This window comes from Mauremys reevesii, linkage group 1 (assembly GCF_016161935.1).
Source record: "Mauremys reevesii isolate NIE-2019 linkage group 1, ASM1616193v1, whole genome shotgun sequence".
NCBI lineage: Eukaryota > Metazoa > Chordata > Testudines > Geoemydidae > Mauremys > Mauremys reevesii.
The window spans coordinates 63,854,797-63,878,526 of NC_052623.1; the positions used below are offsets into that span (position 1 = coordinate 63,854,797).

General features: G+C 41.5%; 1 protein-coding gene across 4 annotated transcripts in view; it reads right to left on the reverse strand.

The window, feature by feature from the left end:
* Positions 1-23,730, reverse strand: part of LRCH1 (leucine rich repeats and calponin homology domain containing 1) — a 245,730-nt gene that overhangs the window by 27,736 nt on the left and 194,264 nt on the right. For 3 of the 4 annotated variants that reach the window (XM_039532872.1, XM_039532864.1, XM_039532855.1), the window contains 2 exons: positions 20,626-20,730; positions 3,994-4,103 (listed from right to left, as the gene is read on the reverse strand). In XM_039532872.1, the coding sequence (XP_039388806.1) occupies positions 3,994-4,103; positions 20,626-20,730 (215 nt within the window). The remainder of the gene's footprint in view (positions 1-3,993; positions 4,104-20,625; positions 20,731-23,730) is intronic. The other variant, XM_039532881.1, reaches the window with a different exon arrangement.

The following is a 23,730-nucleotide window of genomic DNA, read 5'->3' on the forward strand; positions in this document are numbered from 1 at the left end:
TTTTTTGTTTTTTTTCTTGTTTTTGCTGACCGCGTAAAGCTGAAATCACGCATGTTAAATGCACCTAAGATGCGACAGACTAGTACTATAATTCTTTTCCTTCCTCATTCCATCACCCTGCCAGCACCATACTTTGCTACTCTTGCTTGTTGCCTCATAGCTAAAATTATTCTTTTTATTATAGTAACACCCAGAATCCTGAGTCAGGATCAGAGCCCCATTGCATTAAGCCCCATACAAACACAGAGTAAAAGATGGCCACTGCTCAAACAGCTGAAAAGAAACAAGTGGGCGTAACAAAAATTGGAAAGAATGCAGAAGGGAGGACAAGGTTGGATCTGTAATGTGCACTACTGGGTAAAAATATGAAAATTCCCTACTCAGACAAAAGGGGCACTTTAATTAAATGAACTTCACGTTGCAAAACACTCAGCAAAGTAGGGCACTTTGAGAATGTTTACACATTTTCTGGCAAAAAAAAAACATTGCATTTTGTTACAAACGTGTAACTTTTATTGATTTGGGCTCCAATCTTGCAAACGCTTTGGCATGTACATAAGAACGGCCATACCGGCTCAGACCAAAGGTCCACCTAGCCCAGTATCTGTCTACCGACAGTGGCCAATGCCAGGTTCACTCCTTCTGGGGCACCTAACAGGCAATGATCAAGTGATCTCTCTCCTGCCATCCATCTCCATCCTCTGACAAACAGAGGCTAGGGACACCATTCCTTACCCATCCTGGCTAATAGCCATTTATGGACTTAACCACCATGAATTTATCCAGTTCTCTTTTAAACACTGTTATAGTCCTAGCTTTCACAACCTCCTCAGGTAAGGAGTTCCACAAGTTGACTGTGCGCTGCATGAAGAACTTCCTTTTATTTGTTTTAAAACCTGCTGCCTATTAATTTCATTTGGTGACCCCTAGTTCTTGTATTATGGGAATAAGTAAATAACTTTTCCTTATCCACTTTCTCCACATCACTCATGATTTTATATACCTCTATCATGTCCCCCCTTAGTCTCCTCTTTTCCAAGCTGAAGAGTCATAGCCTTATGGGTATAAGTAGTCACATTATCTTAGCCTGGAGTTTTCATACTCCTTCCCAGAAGAGCACATTATTATTATTTATATAGTACCCCAAACTATGTTATGTCCTTTAGAGAACGGATAAAAATATATCATCCCTGTCCCTTGCATTCCCTACCCATTTCTGTCCGTTTGCTGAAATTCACTAGTTGCAAGAGGTGTTTACCAGTAATACGTAATAAGCTCTGATTGCTGTAATGAGCCAATCAGTAACAACTACAAATTTGTGCACACTGCCAGTCTATGCTAAAATAGTTACTTCTGTCCTCCTTCCTCCGTCTGTTTGTCCATGTCACCCAACTCTTCTATCTTGTCTTTAAGACTGTAAACTCTTTGGGGCAGGAACAGTCATTTACAATATGTGGTATTCAGCCTATCACACACCCTTCTGAGGCCTCTCGGTGCCACTGTATTATAAACAGCAGCAGCAGCGAGGCTAAAATGAACTATGCAGGCACCAGACAGGCATATGTGCAAAGTGTAAGGGGGGCAGAAGAGGTGGTGTTGTGCTTAACTAAATAACCCTTCTAAACATTAGCTGGGGAGCAGATAAGCCCTTACTTATTTTAAGAAAGGGTTTTTTTAAAAAAAATTCAGTACATATTTAAAAGTTGCTCTATCAAGAAAATATATATGTTTTAAATTAGTCAATGGACAAAATTCAAGTTGATTATAATAATGCCAGATGATGCTACTATTCACTTGTAACACCAAATGTATTTTAAACCAATAGCAATAAAAAATCATCTCATATAACTTCAGCAGTTGTAATGCAATTGACGCTACAGACACACATAAGAACACTTTGTATTTGGTACCGCTTGCAACTGAAGATCTTAACACTCAACACTCTTTGCAGTAATTATCTCATCACTATTTTATAGATGGTGAAACCGAGGCACAGAGAGGTTTATAGATTTTAAGGCCACAAACGACCATCTCATAGGCGGCAGGTTTGTATAATTTTTGGTGGGGCCCAAAATGGTGGTGCCCCCCCCACTCCCGCCCTGTAAGCCGATATAAAATGAAGCTACAACGCACAAGATTACAAGGTTGGAGAAGGGGTAGGGGGTTCCAGGGGCCAGTCAAGGGACAAGGAGCAGGGGGGGTTGGATGGGGCAGTGGTTCGGAGGGGCAGTCAGGGGACAGGCAGCAGTTGGATAGGCATGGGAGTCCAGGGGGTTTATCAGGGGACAGGTAGGGGGTGGGGTCCTGGCGGGAAGTTGGGTGGGGTCTCAGGAGGGGGCAGTTGGGGAGAAGGGAGGCTTAGATAGGGGCTGGGGTCCCAAGGGGCAGTTAGGGGCAGTTGTCTCGGGAGTGGGTAACGGGGGACAAGGACCAGTGGTGCTTAGATAGGGGGTGGGGGTCCGGGGAGGGGGCAATCAGCAGCCAGGGGCTGGGATTCAAAGGGCTCTGAGCTGCTGGCAGCCGCGGGGAGCCCTGAGCCCTTTAAATCCCAGCCGCCGCGGCTGGGATTCAAAGGGCTCTGGGCTCTCTGCCCCTGCGGGCAGCCCAGAGCCCTCCGATTCCCAGCTGCGGCTGAGATTTAAAGGGCTCTGGGCTCCCCGCGGTTGCAGGCAGCCCAGAGCCCTCTGATTCCCGGCCGCGGCTGGGATTTAAAAGGCTCTGGGCTCCCTGCAGCAGCGGGCAGCCCAGAGCCCTCTGATTCCTGGCGGCGGCTGGGATTTAAAGATCTCTGGGCTCCCCACGGTTGCAGGCAGCCCAGAGCCCTCTGATTCCCAGCTGCGGCTGGGATTTAAAAGGCTCTGGGCTCCCCACCGCAGCGGGCAGCCCAGAGCCCTCTGATTCCCAGCTGCGGCTGAGATTTAAAGGGCTCTGGGCTCCCTGCCGCAGCGGGGAGCCCAGAGCCCTTTCAATCCCAGCCGCGGCCGGGAATCAGAGGGCTCTGGGCTCCCCGCTGCTGCCAGCAGCCCAGAGCCCTCTGATTCCCAGCCGTGGCTGGGATTTAAAGGGCTCTGGGCTCCCTGCCGCAGCGGGCAGCCCAGAGCCCTCTGATTCCCTGCCGCGGCTGGGATTTAAAAGGCTCTGGGCTCTCCGCAGCAGCAGGCAGCCCAGAGCCCTCTGATTCCCTGCGGCGGCTGGGATTTAAAGGGGCGAAACCTAGCTCCAAATATTGGTGGAGCAGAGCCCCTGATTTTGAATATTCCTGGGGCTTTAGCTCCACGAGCCCATATAAGTTGGCGCCCATGGACCATCTAAACTGAACTGCAATACATGGGCCATAGAACCTCACCCAGTAATTCTGCATCAAGTCCATAACTTCTGTTTAAGCTATAGTGTATCTTTTAGAAAGATACCCAGTTTTGATTTAAAAATCTCAAGTGATGGAGAATCTACCATATTGCTAGGTAAATTGTTGCAATGCTTAATTATCTATACTTTAGAAATAAAGCACTAATTTTGGTCTGAATTTGTCTAGCTTAAAATTCCAACCATTGGATCTCATTATGCCTTTAGCTGCCAGATTAAAGAGCCATGCCCACCATCAGAAACCTCTTCCCCATGCAGGTACTTGTACACTGTGATTAAGTCACCTCTTAACCTTCTTTTGGATGAACTAAATAGTTAGAGCTTCTTAAGTCTCTCAGTGTAAGATCTCTTGTCCAGACCTCAAATAATTCTTGTGGCTCTTTCCTGAATCTTTTCCAAATTTGTTAATGTTCTTTTTGAAGTATAGACATCAAAACTGCATACAGTATTCCAGTCATGGTCTCACTAATGCTGCATACAGAAATAATGCCACCTCCCCACTCTGATATTCCCCTGCTTATACATCCAAGCATTGCCTTCCCCTTAAGATTAGGTAGCTTTCCCAAGGGCAAACAGGAAATACATGCATTAGCCGCAAATCTGCAGCCCTGCACATTGTTTGTCACATACCTCACGCAATTGCTCCACAAGCTCTTTCTCTTCTCTCAACTGTTCCATTTTCCTCCGAATTGTAAATTGAGGGTCTATGGATTCCAAATTTCTCTGTGGTCTTAAAAATACTGTGATTTGAAAGAGAGACATGTTTAGTAAAAACAAGCCATCAAAAACTTTTGCTTTATTAATTTTCAGATTAAACAAAATCCTTATTCACAGTCCCAATTATGTCAGTTGGAAGATTTCCCACAGAGCATATAGAAAGAAAATCTGATTTAGAATTAAAATCAAGTACATTTGCTTGGGGAGGTGCTCAAAACAGAATTCATGCATTATTGATATAAGTGGAATATACAGACATCATTCAGGGCCATATCCTATGGTCTTGACTGGGAGTTTTACCAAATTCGCACAGCATTTGTTCTTTGGAGTTTTTGATCTGTTGTTAGAAGTCTTGCTACTTCTATCCTAGGACTCCTCTCTCAGTCTTTTAGTTAGATCCCAATCCTACAAGGTGCAGGACTCCAATAGAACTGAGAGTATTCAGCACCTTGCCAGATCAGACTCATAGCACTCTCCAATTATTCATGACTATCTTTCATCTCGCCCTTCATCAAACAAAATTATGTGTTTGACTCCTAAAAACTGAATGCCTATTATATTACTTCTGAAGGCCTGCCTACACTAGAGATTCCCATTTCATGTGTGGTATTGAACTAGGTCCATACACAGTTTTCCTACAACCACTCCTGGTGCTATGAATTATTTCATCCATCCCGTAACTTCGGGCACAGCAGGGACATAAAGTCTATGGTACCTAATGTATATTTGCACTTTTAAACATTTTTGTTGTGTTCCAATGACAGCTTTTAATGGTTCTTTCGTGTACATGTATCATGAGGGCTATGCCCACCGATGCCCATCCACACTGTAGATACCATGGCAGAGGATCACCAGTTCTTGTGGCTGGACTGACTCTAGGCTTGCTCATGTTTCATGAAAAGTGACAAGTGCTCAAGAAGGGACGTAACTTGTATTTATTACTTTTCTTTTTATGTAATGTGACACCCTTAGGTGGGTCATCCACATGGGGAGTTAAACCCAGGTCCTTTGGTTCTAAAAGCATAAAACTCAACTGCCTGAGCTAAAAGATTCAGCTTTGTTAGCTCAAGGTTGTAGCAGACTCAAACCTTTATGCGGTTCAGCCACCAGTTGTTATTTGAGACCACTGGGTTAGCCATTGGCAGCAGGATGCAACCCAGATCTGTTAGGTTGAAGTCAGCAGCAGGCTCAGCCACCTCTATGCATTGTACAGCCATTAAAGGGATGGGGGTGGGGGTACAGCGCCACACTGAGTAAGCAACTGTTATGGTTATTTCCAGATTTTTAGATTTTGTTGCATTGCTGTTTTGCTTTGTTTCCTTTGTTAGGATTATTTCCTGCCCCCCTGAACTAATGCTTTCCTTTTTTTGGTCTCCCTCTGGATACTGAGATGGGAGTGGTCTGGTCCTGCTGCAGGAAGAGGAATATATCCACAGACTCTTCCATAAGACTCAGCTGGTTACTCTCCCTCTCCCTCATCTCCTGCAGTGGGTGGGGGAGTTTTGGTGAGCCAGGGCTTGTTCAAAATGTGGGAAGAAAAGTTGGGGATGATGTTTTGGTTATTAAGATACGTAGAGAAGGAAGAAGTCATGTATATTTGTAAATGCAAATGTCCCAAATGGACAGATTGCTAATAGCCACTAGTGATGTAAGGGACAGACCTCAGTATTTATGTGTAAAATATTAATAAAATTATTATAACTCTTTTCATTAAGTTGTTACAAACTTGTTTATGCCTCTACTAAACATCAAGAAATAGCTACAAATATGTTACAACCAGGATGCTTGGATATATAACAGTACATATGTTTAGCTAAGCATGTTACAAAATGTTAAAGTTAATTCAAGAAGTTCCAGAAGGTTTCTGCTTCTATCTTCCAAAGTCAAGCAAACATCAAAAAGACAAAACATGTAAAACATTAATGTTTTAAGTAGAGGCCTAACTGTAAAAAGGAATGTAGGTATTTTATGCGAGCAATAAATCTAGATTGGAAAGTGGCCACACCAACCTCATTTCTTTTCAAAGAAAAAACCTCTGCTTGTGTTTTTGAAACTCCAGGATAAACATGTGTAGTTGGAAATGTTTTAAACTTTTATTTCTTAAACGCTGAAATGGCAAACACCTTCTGAGATGTGTATTTGCAAATATTTTGTCTTAAAATGCAAGTCTTTATATAACTGCCTAATATTGTTACAGAAATAATAAGATGTTTTATGTAGAAATTATAGCAAGGTCATTTGATGCTATAACCAGTTACTAACATAAGAAGCCATTTAAGTATAGAATATTTATATTAACGGAGAATTACTTAATTACTGGCAGTGTGCAAGCAAACTCTCACCCAATTCAGGAAGATAAGAAAATCATCATTCCAAAAACTGTCATATAGAATCAACAACTTGAGCTAAAGACTTTCTAAAGGTTATTTAATTTTAAGAGACTCTTTTGAAAACGGAAAACTAAAAACTTTTATATAAAGACCAGGAGTGTTTGGACTTTCTGAAAGCAGAATTTAATTTCCTGAGACGCTCTAATAAAACTGAAAGACTCTCAGAGACTGGACTTAATAAAGACTAGCTTTGAAAGTTATCTGATGCTTTCTTGCCACAAGAACAACAAAGGCAATTAAAGAAATGCTGCATATATTCATTAAACAGACTGCATAGTCAGGAGCTGAAAGTGTCATGTAAGCCAACATAAAAGTGGCAGCCATCGACTTTCAATCTGAACAGGTCTGAAAGAGGTGTGTTTTCCTGTACTTTAATGAAAACAGGAAGGAGAAAGGTATAAAAACTCTCAGGGAGTATCTGTCACACACCCAGTCTGCTACCCTGCTCAAAGACAGCTCTTCACAAGCAAACTGCCACAGACATATAAGAAAAGCAGGGAAGACTCAAAAAGAAACCAACCCAAGGAAAACCTCCACAAGACTTTAACATGGATTGATGAGAGAAAGTTAACAAGGACACTGCCAAAGGATTAGGTTTAAAACTCTTATAATGACTTTGCTGGAACGTTTAAAAGCTGTAGTAATGTAAAAGACTAATGGTATCATGTCCCATATGTCTCAAACCTGTCTGCAGGGTACATGGGTACTATCAAACCAGGATGCCTTTCTCCAGTTGATATCAATCATCTTTGATGACCCACACCAAGCCTGAATGGCCAAGAGTGGCCTGAGGAGACTCTGCCAGGGGCAAGGCACAGTGGCCTCCTCGGAGCACACTTCTGCCCTCTCAGAGTAGATACAGCATAGAATGAAGCAGCAAATCTGTACCAGTTCTGGTGGTGCTTGTAGGAAGAAATCAGAGGTGAACTGGCTCATATAGAGATGCCTATGAACCTAGACGCCCTTGTCGACCTTATCATCTGCATAGATGATGGACTGTGAGAAGAGAGGAGAAGGGAGGTTCCCTGCAGTTCTCCTACCCACGTATACTGACCTCATCTTCTGTATCACCCGCCACACCTATGCAAGATAATTTGGCTTGTGAGCGGCTCACACTTGAAGAAAAGAAATGCACACAACAGCACCACCTATGCTTCTACTGCAGTGAAGCTGGCCACGCTGTCTTGGTCTGCCCTTTACAAATGCTGAGAAGCATGCGGAAACAAGCCAGTCCAGGCATAATGGAGGGAACCGGCCTGGGCCTTGACAGAATAGCATTTCTCTGTACCTTAAGTCCTCACTGAGACGCACTCTGAGCCCCATCCCGGGGCTTTCCATTTGCAGGTGCCTATCCAGTTGCGCATCCCTGGGGACCCCTGATAGATTCTTATTCAATGGGCCTTAATAGATTTGGGAGCAGAAGCCAATTTTATGGAAGCAGCTACAACTCAGGCCCTACAGATTCACCAGCTACACAAGGCTGTTCCTGACATGACTGAAACAATTGACAGCTCCCTGCTGTCTTCAGGTCCAGTTGTGGTGGAGACTATTCCCCTGGAGCCTGTTATTCAGGGACACAGAGAAATAACACAGTTTGGCATGATCCATTCCCCATATTTTCCCATTATCCTTGGCATCTCCTGGCTAACCCTTCATGATCCCATTATTCACTGGAGAGAACAAAAGGCCACTTTCCCATCAGAATTCTGCCGACGGCACAGCCAGGGTCCAGTAAGTGTTGCACTCATACCCAAGAAGGTTCAAGTACGTGTGGTTAACTGTATTGGTACACCTCCTAGGGGCAATTATGGAACTCCCTTCCCCCCACCATCCCTCCAAGTACTGTGACTATACCAACATCTTTGAGAAGAATGCAGAAAGCCTGCCCTGACGCTGAAACTATGATTGTCTCACAGAACTCCAGTCAGGGACAAAGATACTGTTTGGGCAGATATTCACAATGTCAGAGCCTGAACTGGCTGAGTTGCGAGAATATCTCCAAGAGAACTTGGCCCGAGGTGGTGGTCATCCACAAATCAGCTTCATCAGCCAGTGCCCCAGTCCTTTTAGTAAAAAACAAACAATAACAACAAAAGAACACCCAGCAGCTTCTGCTGCTGTGTTGATTACCAAGTCCTAAACCAGATAACAATCCAGAACTGTTACCCACTACCCCTAATCTCTGAGTTGTTGGACTGGGTCGGGGTTGCCCGCATAGTCACTAAACTGGATCTCCATGGAGCTTACAGTCTCATTCGTATTTGAGAGGAGGCCAAATGGAAGACTGACTTTTGGACCCACTATGACTACTTTGAATATGTAGTTATGCCATTTGGACTACTGCCCCAGCAACATTCCAGCACTTTGTTAACGATGTGCTATGAGACCTACTGGCCCAGTTCATGGTGGTATACTTAGATAATATGTAGCTCTTCTCAGATGATCTGAACAGCACTCGCATCCACACAGTCCAGGAGAGACTATGATGACCCGGTCTCTATGCTAAACTTGAGAAGTGAGCATTTGATCAGACCTCAACTGAGTTCCTGGGTTTCATCTTGTGCCTGGAAAGACTCAAGATGGATCTGCACAAGGTACAGATTGTCCGCAACTGTGCAGTCCCCCACAAGGCGCATGACCTACAATGTTTTTTAGGCTTCACAAACTTTTTACCAGAGGTTTATTTCAAATTTTTCAAAACAAGCCAAGCTCCTCACTGCCCTACTACTGAAAATCACCCAGTTCCACTGGTTGCCTGAGGCCCAGCACATATTTGAACAGCTAAAGCTTGCCTTCACCACTACTCCAGTATTGGCCCACCCAGACATGATGCAAGTTTTTGATGCCCCTAGCAAATATTGCACCCCATCTCCTACTAATTAAGCAAGCTTATCTCTGCTGAGCGAAGCTATGAGATTGTGGACAAGGAGCTCTTGGAAATTAAGACCACCTTCAAAGAGTGGTGACATTACTTGGGAGGGGCCCGTCACCCAGTTCAAGTGTTTACTGATCATAAGAACTTAGGCCCTAAACCAGGGGTTCTCAAACTGGGGGTCGGGACCCCTCAGGGGGTTGTGAGGTTATTACATGGGGGGTGGCAAGCTGTCAGTCTCCACTCCAAACCCTGCGTTGCCTCCAGCATTTATAATGGTGTTAAATATATAAAAAAGTATTTTTAATGTATAAGGGGGGGGGTCAGACTCAGAGGCTTGCTGTGTGAAAGGGGTCACCAGTACAAAAGTCTGAGAACCCCTGCCCTAAACCAACAGCAGCTCTGGTGGGCCTTAGATTTCTCCTGGTCAAATTTCCCTTGACCCACCAGCCTGGAACTAGAAATGGCAAGGCTCATGCCTTGCCCCAAAGATATGGCTCCGACACAACACAAGGCCCCAGTCTGGAACCAGCCTATGTTATCAAGTCCCATAATTTCCTCAGTGCGACTCACCACCAGGACCTGTTCATGCTTATCCACTCTGCCTCTGTCTCTGGAATTCCACTTGATGTACTGGCCATTATCAACCAAGAACCACACAGTACCAGGGAGGGGATCATGTTCGTAAGGGACTGCATCTATGTTCCCCCAGTACCTGCGAGAGTTGCTCTTCAACTATGCCATGACTCTACCATAGCAGGACACTTAGAGTGATATAAAACCTGATGATTAATATCCCGGTTCTTCTGAGGGCACCATATGTGCTGCACGAAAGACACCTTTGTTGCTTCTTGTCAGGTGCGTGCCTGCACCAAGATCCCAGACCAGTCTGTTCCAACCTCCGGACACCTTATCTTGGTCCTGGAAGACCATTTCCTTAGACTTTGGGGTGGAACTACTAGAATCAAGTAGTTTCACAACTATCCTGACAGTGGTAGACTGCTTTACTAAAACAGCTCACTTCATTCCCTGCCTGGGTTTACCCTCTGCAGGGGAAACTGCTGGGCTCTAGATAAAAAAATTAGTCTGTCTTCATGGGCTCCTGGGTCACATCACCTCTGACCAGGGCCACACTTTACTGCCTGTTTCTGGCACAAGGCCATACGACTATTAGAAGTCTATACACACCTGTCCTCTGCCTACCATCCTCAGTCAAATGGCAAAATGGAAAGAATCAACCAGATCCTGGACCTAGACCAGTACTCCCAATGCTACATCAACCATCACCATGATGACTGGCTTTCACTGTTACGATATGCTGAGTTCTCCTATAATAATGCAGGCCATGCATCCACAGGGCACAGCCCCTTTATCAACTATGGGTACCATCCCTTATTTCACCCACAGCTACCCCCATGCTCCCCCAACCCATCAGATCTAGTACAACACATCCATCATATCCAAGAGAAGGTGCAGGGACATCTTGAAAAGGTGAAGGAAGACTACACACAGACAAGCACAGACAAAAGGGTACGCCGTAGGACAAAAGGTATGGCTTTTTACAGAACACCTCCACATGGACAAACCCTCTTGGAAACTGGACTTTGTTCTTTGGACTGTACTGGATTTGGCAACAAATCAACTTGGTCACCTTCGAGCTCCAGCTCCCTTGATCCCTTGGAGTTTACCCTATATTCCATAGCTCACTTCTAAAGCCCTATACTGATAACACATTTCCCCAAAGACCCCAATCACCACCCTGACCAGTGCTAGTACAAGGTCAGGAGGAAAACATTGTTCACGAAGTCCTCAATTTTAAGATCAAGTGGGGCAAATTATGGTACCCAATAGACTGGGAAGGTTACAGCCCAGAGGAACGCACTTGGGAGCAAGCAGAAAATGTTTACACTCCTGCCCTGGTTTGGGCCTTCCATAGGAGCCACCCTGAGAAACCTGGATCCACGTTGTCAAGAGAGCACTCCTAGAGGTGTGGGTGGTGTCATGACCCACAGATCTCAAACCCAGGTCTGCAGGTTTCATAGAAGCAACAACACTTCAACCCTCAACCTGGCAGCCTGGTGACAGTGGCTTACCTGGGACCCATGAAGTCCAGCCCCAGAGTGAGGCTCTGCCCCTGAAGTCTGATTGGCCCAATGGCGCTACTTAAGCCAGTGGCAGCAACAAGAAGCTGTCCCAAACAATTGGGCTCCCCCATGCTCTGGACTGTGTGCTTTCTGCTGTTTGCTTTCCTGGCATCCTGACCCAGCTTGACTCTTGGCATTTGCCTTGTGGTTCCTGACCTCCATTTTGTTTCCTGCCTCTGACCCCCTAGTAGCCTAACCTGGCCTGAGTCTGGTTCCTGACTCATGGTTCTGATCTCCAGTTTGTCTCCTGCTTCTGATCTCCTGGTATCCTGACCCAGCTGACTCTTGACTTCTGTCTCATAAGTGCAGACTTGCTCCCACTATTAGGTCTGGCTGCCCATGCTCTGACCATGACAAGCAGTTTCTTCTATTATTCACCAAGTAGTTAGATATGTATTCTTGGAGAGGAAACGGGGTCTAAACATTGGCAAATAGAGAAATAGTGGAATCTAACTGGATTTAAGATAATAAATAATCGTAACAGGACTGTCTTAGGGACAGCTCCTTAAATGGCTTCTTTTAAGTAACTCATTTAAGTTTTTTTTTCAGTTTTCATAGGATTTAGTTAAGGTTGCTTACTTTGCCCAACTATAAACTGTTGAGGTTATTAAGTAGTAGACAGGCTTCATTTGCTCTTGAACTATTTTGCCGATACATAAACAGTTTTAAGTATCTAATAAGATACTAAAACTGAATTCACAATAATTTTGGGAAATAATATACTTTAGTCTTAACTTACCCCAGAGGCGGTTCGCTCTCAAGGATGTAATTGTTGTTAAACTCTCTCCACAGAGAGACACACAAGAGATCATAATAGTAGTAACCAGTTTAATTTGTGCTCAGCCATCTGATGTTCTGTTTAATGTTTTCTTTTCCTTTCTTTAATAACAAAATAGCTGTGGTTAATAATTGTGACTATGTTGTATGTTCTTTTCTTGATAATGGTGTCCTCTAAGGTATGTTAAAGAACACCTGTGACTAAACAGCAGGAGCCACACCCTTGAGCCGGCAGGAAGAGAAACAATTAGTAAGAGCTGGCCTACCATTTCATGTTTCTCTAAACCAGGGGTTCTCACACTGGGGGTCGTGACCCCTCAGGGAGTTGTGAGGTTATTACACGGGAGTCACAAGTTGTCAGCCTCTACCCCTACACACTGCTTTGCCTCCAGCATTTATAACAGTGTTAAATATAAAAAAAAAGTTTTTAATTTATAAGGGGGGGAGGGGGTTGCACTTAGAGGCTTGCTGTATGAAAGAGGTCACCAGTACAAAAATTTGAGACCCACTGCTGGTTTTCAAACTTTTTCCATTTGTGAACCCCTAACATATTTCAAATGGAGGTGCGGACCCCTTTGGAAATCTTACACGTAGTCGGTGGACCCCCAGGGGTCCAAGGACCACAGGCTGAAAACAACTGCTCTAAACTAAATATGTTTAGTAATTTTTAAAAATAAAATTGTTTGAAGTCCAACAATTTAAAACTACTTTCAATGCCAATGGGAAATGAAAACTACAAGTGAGCGCTTCTAAACCAAATACAGCAACTGCCAGTGACACCTACTGGTAAGAATACAGAATTAAATTATTCTTTCTAATTGCATAATACAAAAGAAAGGTACAATATGGAATAAAAATAGTAGTTATTGCTTTACTACTCAAATTAATTATTTCATGCTAACACTATCATTTTTATTTAGGTTTGTTTTGGATAAATGTTTTAACTTTTATATCAATTTTCAAATTATGCCACACACTAGGAAAAAATGGAGTGTAAGGAAAGTTCAGATAAGTTCAACACAGGATGAATGCATGCTTGCATGAGGCTCAATGAAACTGAAGGATCAATAAACTAAACTGTATCCTGGGATCTTCTCGGTCCTTGACAGATTTGCTTATGTATTTGCATTAAGATCTTGGAAGAAGAAAAAAAGAGGTTCCTGCGTGAGATACTTTTTTTGAAATCCCAGAAAGGGCTCATGAGTTGTGTTCATATATGTCATGATGATATTAAAGTGACCAAATGAAATCTTTGCTTGGACCCAATGGCTGAAGGAATAGCTTGCACTGTTCTAGATGAGATGACTGCAGTGACTGCATAGTAAAATGCTTTATTAAAAATAATTATTTCAGGAAAAGCCACCAACTAGATGGTGGCAGAGCCTACTAGTTAAGCAATAAAAACCAGCCCATCCAAAGATCTGTTAAAAAAAAATACCACCATAATTTAAAGAGCAGCGTAGCAAAACAAGGCTCCCACATTTTCAAAGTCTATCAAGGGGATTTAGCCACATGGCTTTCATTAAACTCCATGGTTGTTCTGTGGATAAATTCATGTACATCATATTTAAAATCCAAGGATAACAGATCACAAGCTAGTTATCAAGTGCTCCCTATCAGATATCCACAACAGAACAAGAGATATGAAGAAAAGGAAGACTGTGTTTTTAACAGTAAGTTAAAATGAAATACAGTATTCCTGTATCGAGCCAATTTTTAAAATTGTTCCTAATGTTATAATAAAAAAATGAAAATACCTTACTACATTTATTAAGAATATCAGTTAAAAGTGTTAAGTAATTATTTACATTTCAAATTAGTAAACTTACTGTAAAACTTAGAATAAACAATACTTAAAATTCTGAAAACTATTTAGATGTGTTGTATGTTGTATGTTCCCTATAATACCAAGGAAAATAGGTAAACACACACACACACACACACAACCAAATAAACATGCACCGCCCACCCACACTGCAACAGCAGACTTGAAAACTGTTGTCATCTCCATTCCAGTTTCAACAGCAGCAACACTTCAAAGAGCTCTGTACAAAAGGAATCATGCCAACTGCCACTGTCGTATGTTTTGTGTTTGAGTCTGCATCTATCTTGGAAATTTTTATCATGGTCTTCAATCATTCTAGCCTTGTTTATCTTGCTTATGTGCTGTGCTGAACTGGTGTGCACCCGCATGAGAGAGAAACTGAACTTTCTCCAGTCCCATATTGTAATGAGGATGTATTAGACAAGAACAGGAGAAGTTCTGAAAGGAAATACTGTTATGGGTAAGACTCGGTTTACTGTCTGTGTACTGTTATTCTGATGTGGAAATGCAAGCCTTGTGAGAGAGGATACTCATGTTTGGTCTTTGTGGAACAACTCACCGCTCTAGGTACTATTTCTGAATATGATCACTGACTAGTTTGCTATAAATTACAAACCCTAAACACAGTGAGGTACCTCACATTTATGCAGTTTTGTAAATAAATGTCCATGAATCGCAAACATTTGCCTATGGAAAGTAAATGTCAAAATTATTCATTCAGTTTGACTTATTCATAAGACATACGTTCTACCTATGGGAAACAAACGAAAACATATAGGAAATTCCTTCTAAGTGTAATAAACAAACAGGTTAGCCAATTTGGAAAACACACACAAGCAAAATAAATTAGCAAGTGAATAAGATATTCACTATACAGTAGAAATATTGGAAGTAAAGTGTTCTAATTCAGGATGTTTCAACAATATGGAATATACTAGTTATTCTGCATTATACATTTGTTCCACCAAGGGGAGCCCACACCACACAAATGTGTGACTCAGAAGAGAGTATTTCTTCAGATCAAAGTACAGTAGTTGCCTTTGTTGGCAATTTTTTAAAATGTAAGTGAAAACAAATTAAATTAGCAATAATACTTGGTCTAATCCACAATATGTGACTTGTATTTAGTCTCTTTGTTAAAGGTCAGACTTCCAGTTGATGATTTCCATTTTCGCACCTTCAGTACATTGTAGGAACAGTTTTGAACATGCAATTATTTGCAGGCAAAGTTTAAGACATTTAATACTGCAAGTACTTAACTTGCCAGCCCAATCAAGTACCTAGATGTCTGAATGAGCATAAAGGGCACCTGCAAATACTTGTGGTTGCAAAAATGCCAAGGCTTGTAAGAGGCCTAGATAAAGAAAGGCTGAAAACTTGAAAATAAGATTCTATTTCTCGTGATCAATTCTATTCAGATTTCTTTAACTATATATGCTTCAAGTGGATATGGAATATGTGCTTCTTATATAGTAAAGACACATCTGAATACCATTGAGAGACGATTCAGTGGTTAGGGGACACAGAACTTATGAGACCTGAGTTCAAGTCCCTGCTCCTCTCCAGACTTCCTGTGAGATTCTGGGCGAGTCACTTAGTCTCTCTGTGCCTTAGTTCCCTATCTGTAAAATGCGGATAATAGCACTTCCCTGCCTCATATGGATGTTGTGAGAATACACATTTTGTGAAGCACTCACCATACTACAGTGATTTGGGCAGGGGAGAGGAGAAGGAAACTGTATAAGTACCTAAGACAGACAGACCGTACAGCAAACTTTCAAACACATCAACATAGGAGATAAAAAACATCTAATAAAAACATATTGTTCTAACAGTTTTAAGCATTAATACTAATATTTGCAGTTGGCTTAAAAGCTATCTGATTTGAAATTGTTTCAAATGATTATGCTTAAGCTTGCCTACACTGTTCTCATTTTATTATGACAGTATAATTACACTGGTAGCCCTAGGGTAGCACAGATCATATTACCTAATGAATTCCTATCAACAAGGATAAAAAAAACACATCTAGAGCTGGATCCCCAACTGGGGTAGTCCACTAAACTCAGCTGAGTTACGCCATTTTACAATGCCTGAATATGTGACCTATCAAGTTTGATATATAAGTCAGCAGGCTGGATTCTTCACTGTCCTGTGTCTTTGTGGTCCTTTACTCCTGAGGAAAATGAGTGCAAAGTGGGTGTAATTTGTACACACAAATCAGAATGATAGCCTTTGGATGACAGCACCAAATAAAAATGATAGCATCTTGCCCCCATTTTATGAAAGAACTTTGCCATATATTTCTCCCCCAATATCCATAGATTTCTTCAATGATCCATATGTTCTTCAATGGAGCAATTCGCCACAATCTGTTAATCAGGTTTTATATGATGTAATTGCCAATATTTTTAATGTTTGATCATTGTCTCTTAGATGTTCAGAGACTGAATTATCTTAGTGGGAAGAAGAGAGGGCTGAGATTATGTAAATAACATTATTTCCATACGTTGTAAGTATTGTAATAAAATTATTGTAGAAAGGTTTTACAGAGGTTAATATTTAGATACACTAAAATGTTAAAAATTGACAATTTTTAAGAAGATTCTAGTTCAGCTTCAAGGTGCAAATTCTATCTTTTGTATTCTCGGCTCCCATTCATTTCAATGAGTGACACACACATGAAACCAAATGCAGAACTTGATTCCAGAATCATAGGGGCCAACTTTCTCCAGCGCCGGTGGATGCCTGTGCCCACCCGCCGCTGGCCCTGCCCCAACTCCACCTTTTCCCTGCCCCTGGCCCCGCTCCCATTCCAACCCCATCCCCAAAGTCCCCGCCCTAACTCCGCCCCCTCCCTGTCCCTATTGGATCCCTTCCCCAAATCCTCGCCCCAGCCCTGCCTCTTCCCCCAGAGCGCTGCGTTCCCCCTCCTCCCCTGCCCTGTGAATCAGCTGTTTCCTGGCGCAAGTGCTGGGAGGGAAGCGGGAGAAGCAGGACGCAGTGGCACAATCATGGAGGAGGCAGAGGTGAGCTGCAGCAAGGGCGGAGAGCTGCTGGTGGAGCACCCACGGAGTCGGCGCCTACGTCCAGAATCATTAACAGGAAGAAACTAAGTTCTCTTGCTAAAAAAAAAAAAGGCACACAAAAAAAAAGCCAACTTCAGGATGATTTCTACCTCTGAGTCTATAAGCAATTATAGATTTTTCATTATCTCTAGTACTTTATTGAAAGACTAGTAGAGTTGAATAAATAATCTTTAACTTAGGAAGTACTGTGTTAAATTGAGAGGTATTATGTTCTATACTTTAATTAAGCATGTGGAGACTAGAATTGTAATACTGTTCAGCAGCTTAGAGTTTAAAGAATTTGAATTTGACTTCAAACCACAGAATTCTGTAAATGACATGGACATTGGAGGCACTGAACATAATGAACAATGCAAGTCAATTCAAAGGATTTGGATAGTTTAGGAGCTCAGGCTAGCAGATAGCAAGTGCTGTTCATTTTAAAAAAATACACAATAAATTTGTTTCCTTTTTCCCAGACAATCTAGAGTTTACGTGCTAAATAGAGCAATCATCCATGAATACTGCTGGCTGTACAGGTCACTGTACGACTGGAAGGGTGCAACATAAGGCAAAAAATGGCAACAGGCCTCAAGAATCTAAGTTATGGTAACAGGGTCGCATTCACCTCTTGCAAGTGCCCCCGGACGAGTGTGTGTGCGCCTGCACTCTCTCTCTCCCTTTGGCCGAGTCACACACAGTCTGTCTGTGTGATGAAAGCAAAGCAAAACCCCTTCCGGGGCACAAGTCCAACAGGCGTTTCTCTCAGTTCCCTCTGTAATGTCTCCCACAAGTTGTCCCTGCTCAGGGATAGAGCAGTGCCCCTGGTGACAAAGTCATTGCCTTCGTAGGGACTTTCTGGCCACAACTCTCTAGCTGAGCCGCTGCAGTTCAATTCCCACCTCTGGGGGCACCTCAATGTCCAGGCCACTTCCCCCAGCCCTGGACCCGGGCACGCCCACTACTCTGATGCTCTCACTCCCCAGGCCACTTCCCTACAGCCCTGCACCATCTTCACCCTTACCTCAGGATCATGTCCTGACAGGAGTCCCAGCAACCAACTCAGGGCTCCTTTTTGCTCTCCCTGGCTTCTGGCAGCACTACTTCATCTGAGGTCCTGCAGCTCCCTCAGCCAGCCACACACCATCCATGCTCCTCCAGTTCTAGCAAGGAACTGCTCTTACCCTGCAGTTCTTATACTGACCTGCTGGGCCCTGATTAGCTGCTTCCCACACAGCTTGGAAGACCTCTCTACTGCCCTTTTCTGTGACAGGGCGTGACAGGGCCACAAGGCCTCCAGCAGGCGGCCTCAGGGCCTAGTCCACCCCATCACGGTTATGAAGAATGGTTACGACAATTAGCAAATTTCTTTTCCAATGAGAAAAATGTTTATAGGCTTTTGCTTGTTACTAGAATTCCTTTTATTCCTAAGAACCATCAAGTCTGATTTTCTTCAATAATATACCAACTGTCCATCCTTCTCATGCAAAGAAAGATCTGTTGGTAGATAATTCAGGTGTTTTAAGTATTGCACATCTGTCAAGGTGGCCAGCTCTTTTTTTCATTTCCCACTCTCTACCATGTGAACTATGGATGAGGACTTGTAATGATGGAATAGATTTTCCCAATATTGGAAAGGACCAGGAAGCCTTGTCTGACATTATCTTCATGATCCATACTAACTGAGCTTGCATCTCTTAGAAAGTGAAAAAAAATGCTAGCAAGGTGGCTAAAGATGCCAATATTTTAGTTTAAAAAGCTATCAGATCACCTTTTAGTGCTCCATCTCCATTTAAGACAGAAGTGCAGGATTTCAAACTGTAAAGAATATTTGCTTACAGACTGCACTTAAATATAGTTTTTCAACAATGCGCATAAATGGTGCCACCAAATGTGTTCTTTCAAAAAACAAAAAAAAGTCTTATTCTTTAGCCTCATTTCTTAAGTTTCAGTTTTATAAGCCAGAAAAGTGGGAGTACTTGGCTGATGGATGAATGGTCAGAACAGATTTCTTATAGCCAGTTTCAAAGAGCTCAGCATGAACAACAAATTATTCATATATGTCCCTTGTTAGCATTCAGAAGAACACCTGCTACATCATGTTCCTTTTTTTTTTTTTTTGGTGTGTGACAGCATTTTCATTAAAAAAATGTTGAATTGTAACATATGGGCACATCTTATATAAGATTCAGTTTTGAATGACCATCAGACTTTTGAATGTCTCAGAATGTGACAGCTTTCTGAATGGCCTTTTTTTTTTTAATAATAATGCCAGTGATGATTTTTCTAATTTTTCATTTTCAAGGAAGCCATGTAATATTAGATTTAACTAAACAGCAGACAAAACAAAAAATACTTTATGCTACCATTATGTAGAGCATTCAGTGCATTGGATCCATTATCAGACATGCCATACAGAATTATAATGTCCTCAGGAGAAAAGCCATATTAACATTTTTATGTTGTGTTCTAGGCTATGGGAGCTGCTTCAATCAAAACCACTCAGACTCAACAGCTATATACATAGCTGTGAACTTTACTGATGTCTGCACTGCAGTGGATCCACTGTGTACTTGCTAAATTCCCCAAATCCTGTTCCAGCACACACCAGGTTCAGACTGAAACGTGGGAAGTATTCTTGGGTGGGGGATGGGAGGGGAGAGTATCTTTGTGGTCAGAAATCTGGAAAGTTCTTAGGAAATCACATTTAGTCTGCTCTTTGGTTAGAGAGAGAAAAATTAAGAACTGTTCATTTTTGGTCAGTGCTTTGTTTGTTATGCATTGTGACAAATTTATCAAATATGCTCTTGAATATTTCATAAATCTCAGGTACTTGCAAATGTGGAGAGAGATTGTCTTCTTGGCACATTGTGATGCTAACTAAAAAAAACTTTCAGTATCTGAAAAATACAGCATCAAGTCTAGCACAAAAATTCTATGTAATTCTCTTATTCAGCTCAAGTGACACTGGAAAAATGCTTGCACAGCAGCTATTGTTTTCAAACAGTCCAAGGATTTTGGCTGGAAACAAACTAAAACTAAAGGAAGTTCGACTGACCTACCTATCTATCTTTTTTACTTTGATTTCACACTGTGAAAACACTGCTTTATTTACTAAAATATTTCTAGCTCTCCCTTCACCTCTGTTGGAATCCCTTCTTTGGAGAAGGGGATGCTGATAAGAATGCTGTTCAGTTAAATATCTTTTCGTTGGCTTAGTAGTGACATAATGATCAGATTTGGTTTTCCTGCATTTTCTGCTCATGGACTTCTTAGACTGCGTACTCAACATTCTTATACACTAATTAACATGTACCATCTGAGTCTTTTGGTTTCTAATCCATAAGTTTTATTACCCATTATGACAAGCATATGGCTGAACGTCCTGCATCTTTAGCTGTGTAGGGAACGTGGCCAAACATACAAATTATCTGAAAACATACAAATTAAATATGTACAGATCACCTACCATTGTCACTGTCCCCTTCAGATGGGATACTGTAGCTATAGTTGTCCCATGTTTGAGCCTGTGTAAGTTTGTTGAAGGAGATAGGAGGAAGAGTGAGGGGTGGGTCTGTTGCAGGGGAGTGAGAGCCAGTCCAGATACAGTAGCATACAGACCAGGAAAAACCACAGGGGTAGCAGCATTTCATATATGGTATGAAGATTGCATGGCAATGAAGAGGATGCCATTCAAATGAGATTAATATAAAATGTATAATTTTGGAAGAAAAGAATGAAAGATGGTGTATAGAATAAAAAGAATGAAAAATTAAATGTTAGTATTTGTAAATCATACATTATATGTGCAGTTAATGCTGTTAATCTTAACAAGATTACTACAACATAGCACTTTACATAATTATGTTTACAACCAACTCCTATGAAGAAAAAGTACCCATAGATTTCATACTGTAGGCTAAAGAAAGGAAGCCCCGACTCTGTGAATTGATGGGTAAATTTATCATAAGTGCAGCTGCAGAAGTAAAAACATAAACCAAGTAGAAAAACATTAGGAAATAAACATGTTATATATTTCAGGTTTTCAGTGTTAGAAGAGCACTTTTTCCACAGAGTGGAATAAACACAGTTTAACAAAATTGTTAAGATTTTCCTGGGAAAGTTTTTATTTCAAGAATATCCATTTCTGTCCTGGATATACTAGTAGTAGTTCATTAATCCTTTGGTTTTCCTTCTATCCTGGAGAAAATCCCATGATCCTCCTGACTTTATTCTTTCCTTCTTCAGCTGTCATCTTCCAGCTCAAGCAGCACTATTGCTTCCCTCTCATTAACCTCCTCATCCACAATCCTAGCCACCTATTTGCCTACCTTTGATAACCCTACTAAAGTCCTCCCCTCTTCTGCACTCTTTTTCTTCTTTGCACAAGATCTTGCAGACTCTTTCAAAGAGAAGAATGGCAATGTAACCTCTCTCCTCAACACGATCTTCCTTGCTACTACTTTTCTTCCTCCTTGTTTCTCTTCCTCCAGTTATCTATAACAAGACTTCTCACCTGTGCTTCAAATCCCTCCACTAACCTCAGCAATCTCTTCGCTTTCCACCTCCAACCTACACTGTCCCATTCTCTCCTATCTTGATTACTAGAAGTTCCTCCTCTCTAGCTTCCCCCAAACCCACAGTGCCTCCCCACCCTATGGTCCTTACAAATCATAGCTGCTAATGATCATCTTCTTTTGTCCACCACTCTCACCACCTCATCCCCCTCTTTAAACCTTTTATTGGCTCCCTGTTTTCCACCGTGTACAATTTAAGCTTGGGGCCCTGATCCTGAATGAGGTCTTGATGCTATTACAATCACTGCCATGTTGCCTTTTTGAATGCCAAATTGTAATCCTAATTCAATTGAAATAGATGAGTTGACAGTACCTCATAGAAATCTGGATTCATTATCAACATGAAAACTAGCAATGATCTCTACCAGTTCAATGAAAAGTTATTTTTTAAATATTAAAATGGAAAAAAGGCAAAAATAAATAAAGCCTCAGTAAAAAGCCTCAGTCCACTCCAAATAAAGCTATAGTACTGAAAGAAAAAGAATTCATCCTTTCTGGAATCTGACAGATTAACTAGAGTAGTTAAAAATAATACCACAACCACCACCTTCTTTAAATCATTAGGTTTGGCTGCTCTTAGTGTTCTGTTCCTTAGAACGTGTCTGTTACAAACCTCAGTTCACTCTGCCTCTAGCTATTCCAAGCTCACTTATATCCTGTGGGATAAAGAGCCAGCTGCATCAATGAGTCAGCAAAACCTACCTAACACACTTCCAGTAGGATCAACACCTGCTAAAACAGTACATGTCTGAAGCAATATTGCCAGCACTGTCAGTCTCATTTGTCAAAAATGATTCTCATGAGTTTCCAAAGTACACATATCTCAGCCAATTCACTTCCTGGGAAGAAATTAAACATAACAATAAATGAGAGGATGTAGAGTTACTATTTTTCTAACTAATGAATAAGAGAAAAATAATTACTAATTGATTCTCTTTGCAACTGACATAAAAAAATGAGTTTCCAGCACATGTCCATGCAAACTAAATCTGCTTTAATGTGCTAGAGCTAACAAAATGAAGGGACTTGATAATAGATGTGTATTTCAGAGTTTTGTTTCAATTAAATAATTAACAGTTGAGTCTTCATTTTCTGTGGAATTTCTACTGCAAAAGGCCTTGTATCTTGATTTTTTTTCAGTACCGAGTGTAGCTTTTGAGGACACGAGCATTGCTCCTCAGTTAGGCTTGCAAGCCACTCTGTTCAGTAAAAGTCATGAAAGAAAAACTAAGTAAAAATGGTACAAAAGTAGAAATACTTTTGAATACTGCAAAGGGTATTAGATGGTGTGGGTACATCCAACCAAGTTCTGAGTAAAACTAAGGTTTTATAACAAATGGGATGGCAAAAGGTTTAGGAAATTCTCAAATGTATCTACAATAGCACCACTATTACTAACAGTGCTTTGAATTATTTGAAAATCAAGAGTAAATCATGAACTGTTCTGAAATATTCTTGCTCAGAGTATGAAAGTGTTTCCAAGCAGCAGAATTATTGTTAAAAGGAAATTCATATTACTTATTTCTTTACAATATTCAGTCATGTTCCCAATCACTAGTGTGAATTAGAGAGATCCGCTCTTCAAAAGTGTATACATAAGAAAGACTAATTCAAAATGCACTGAGTTTCTCCTTTTAACTTCTGTATAGCAGTTTGATCGTTTTTTTAAAAAGGGTATACACCAAAAGGTCAAGATAGCATATTCATTACCTTCGAAAAACATTTTCTTTGGATACCTAATTAGGCATCATGAATGGATTTTTCCTCATGTTTTGGCAAGCCTTAAAATGTGGGTATAAAAAGAACTTTTACTCATGAACACAAATCTAGTATGTGCTGACAGAGAAATCTAAGTAACTGTGGTTTATCCTCTGGAAGCAGGCTTTGTGTATGTACTTCAAAAAGCTGGAATCATTACCAGAAGTCTAATACTCTGTTTATTTTTACCTTTCCTAGAGACATAAATCACTATGACACAGTGAAATAATATTAAATAG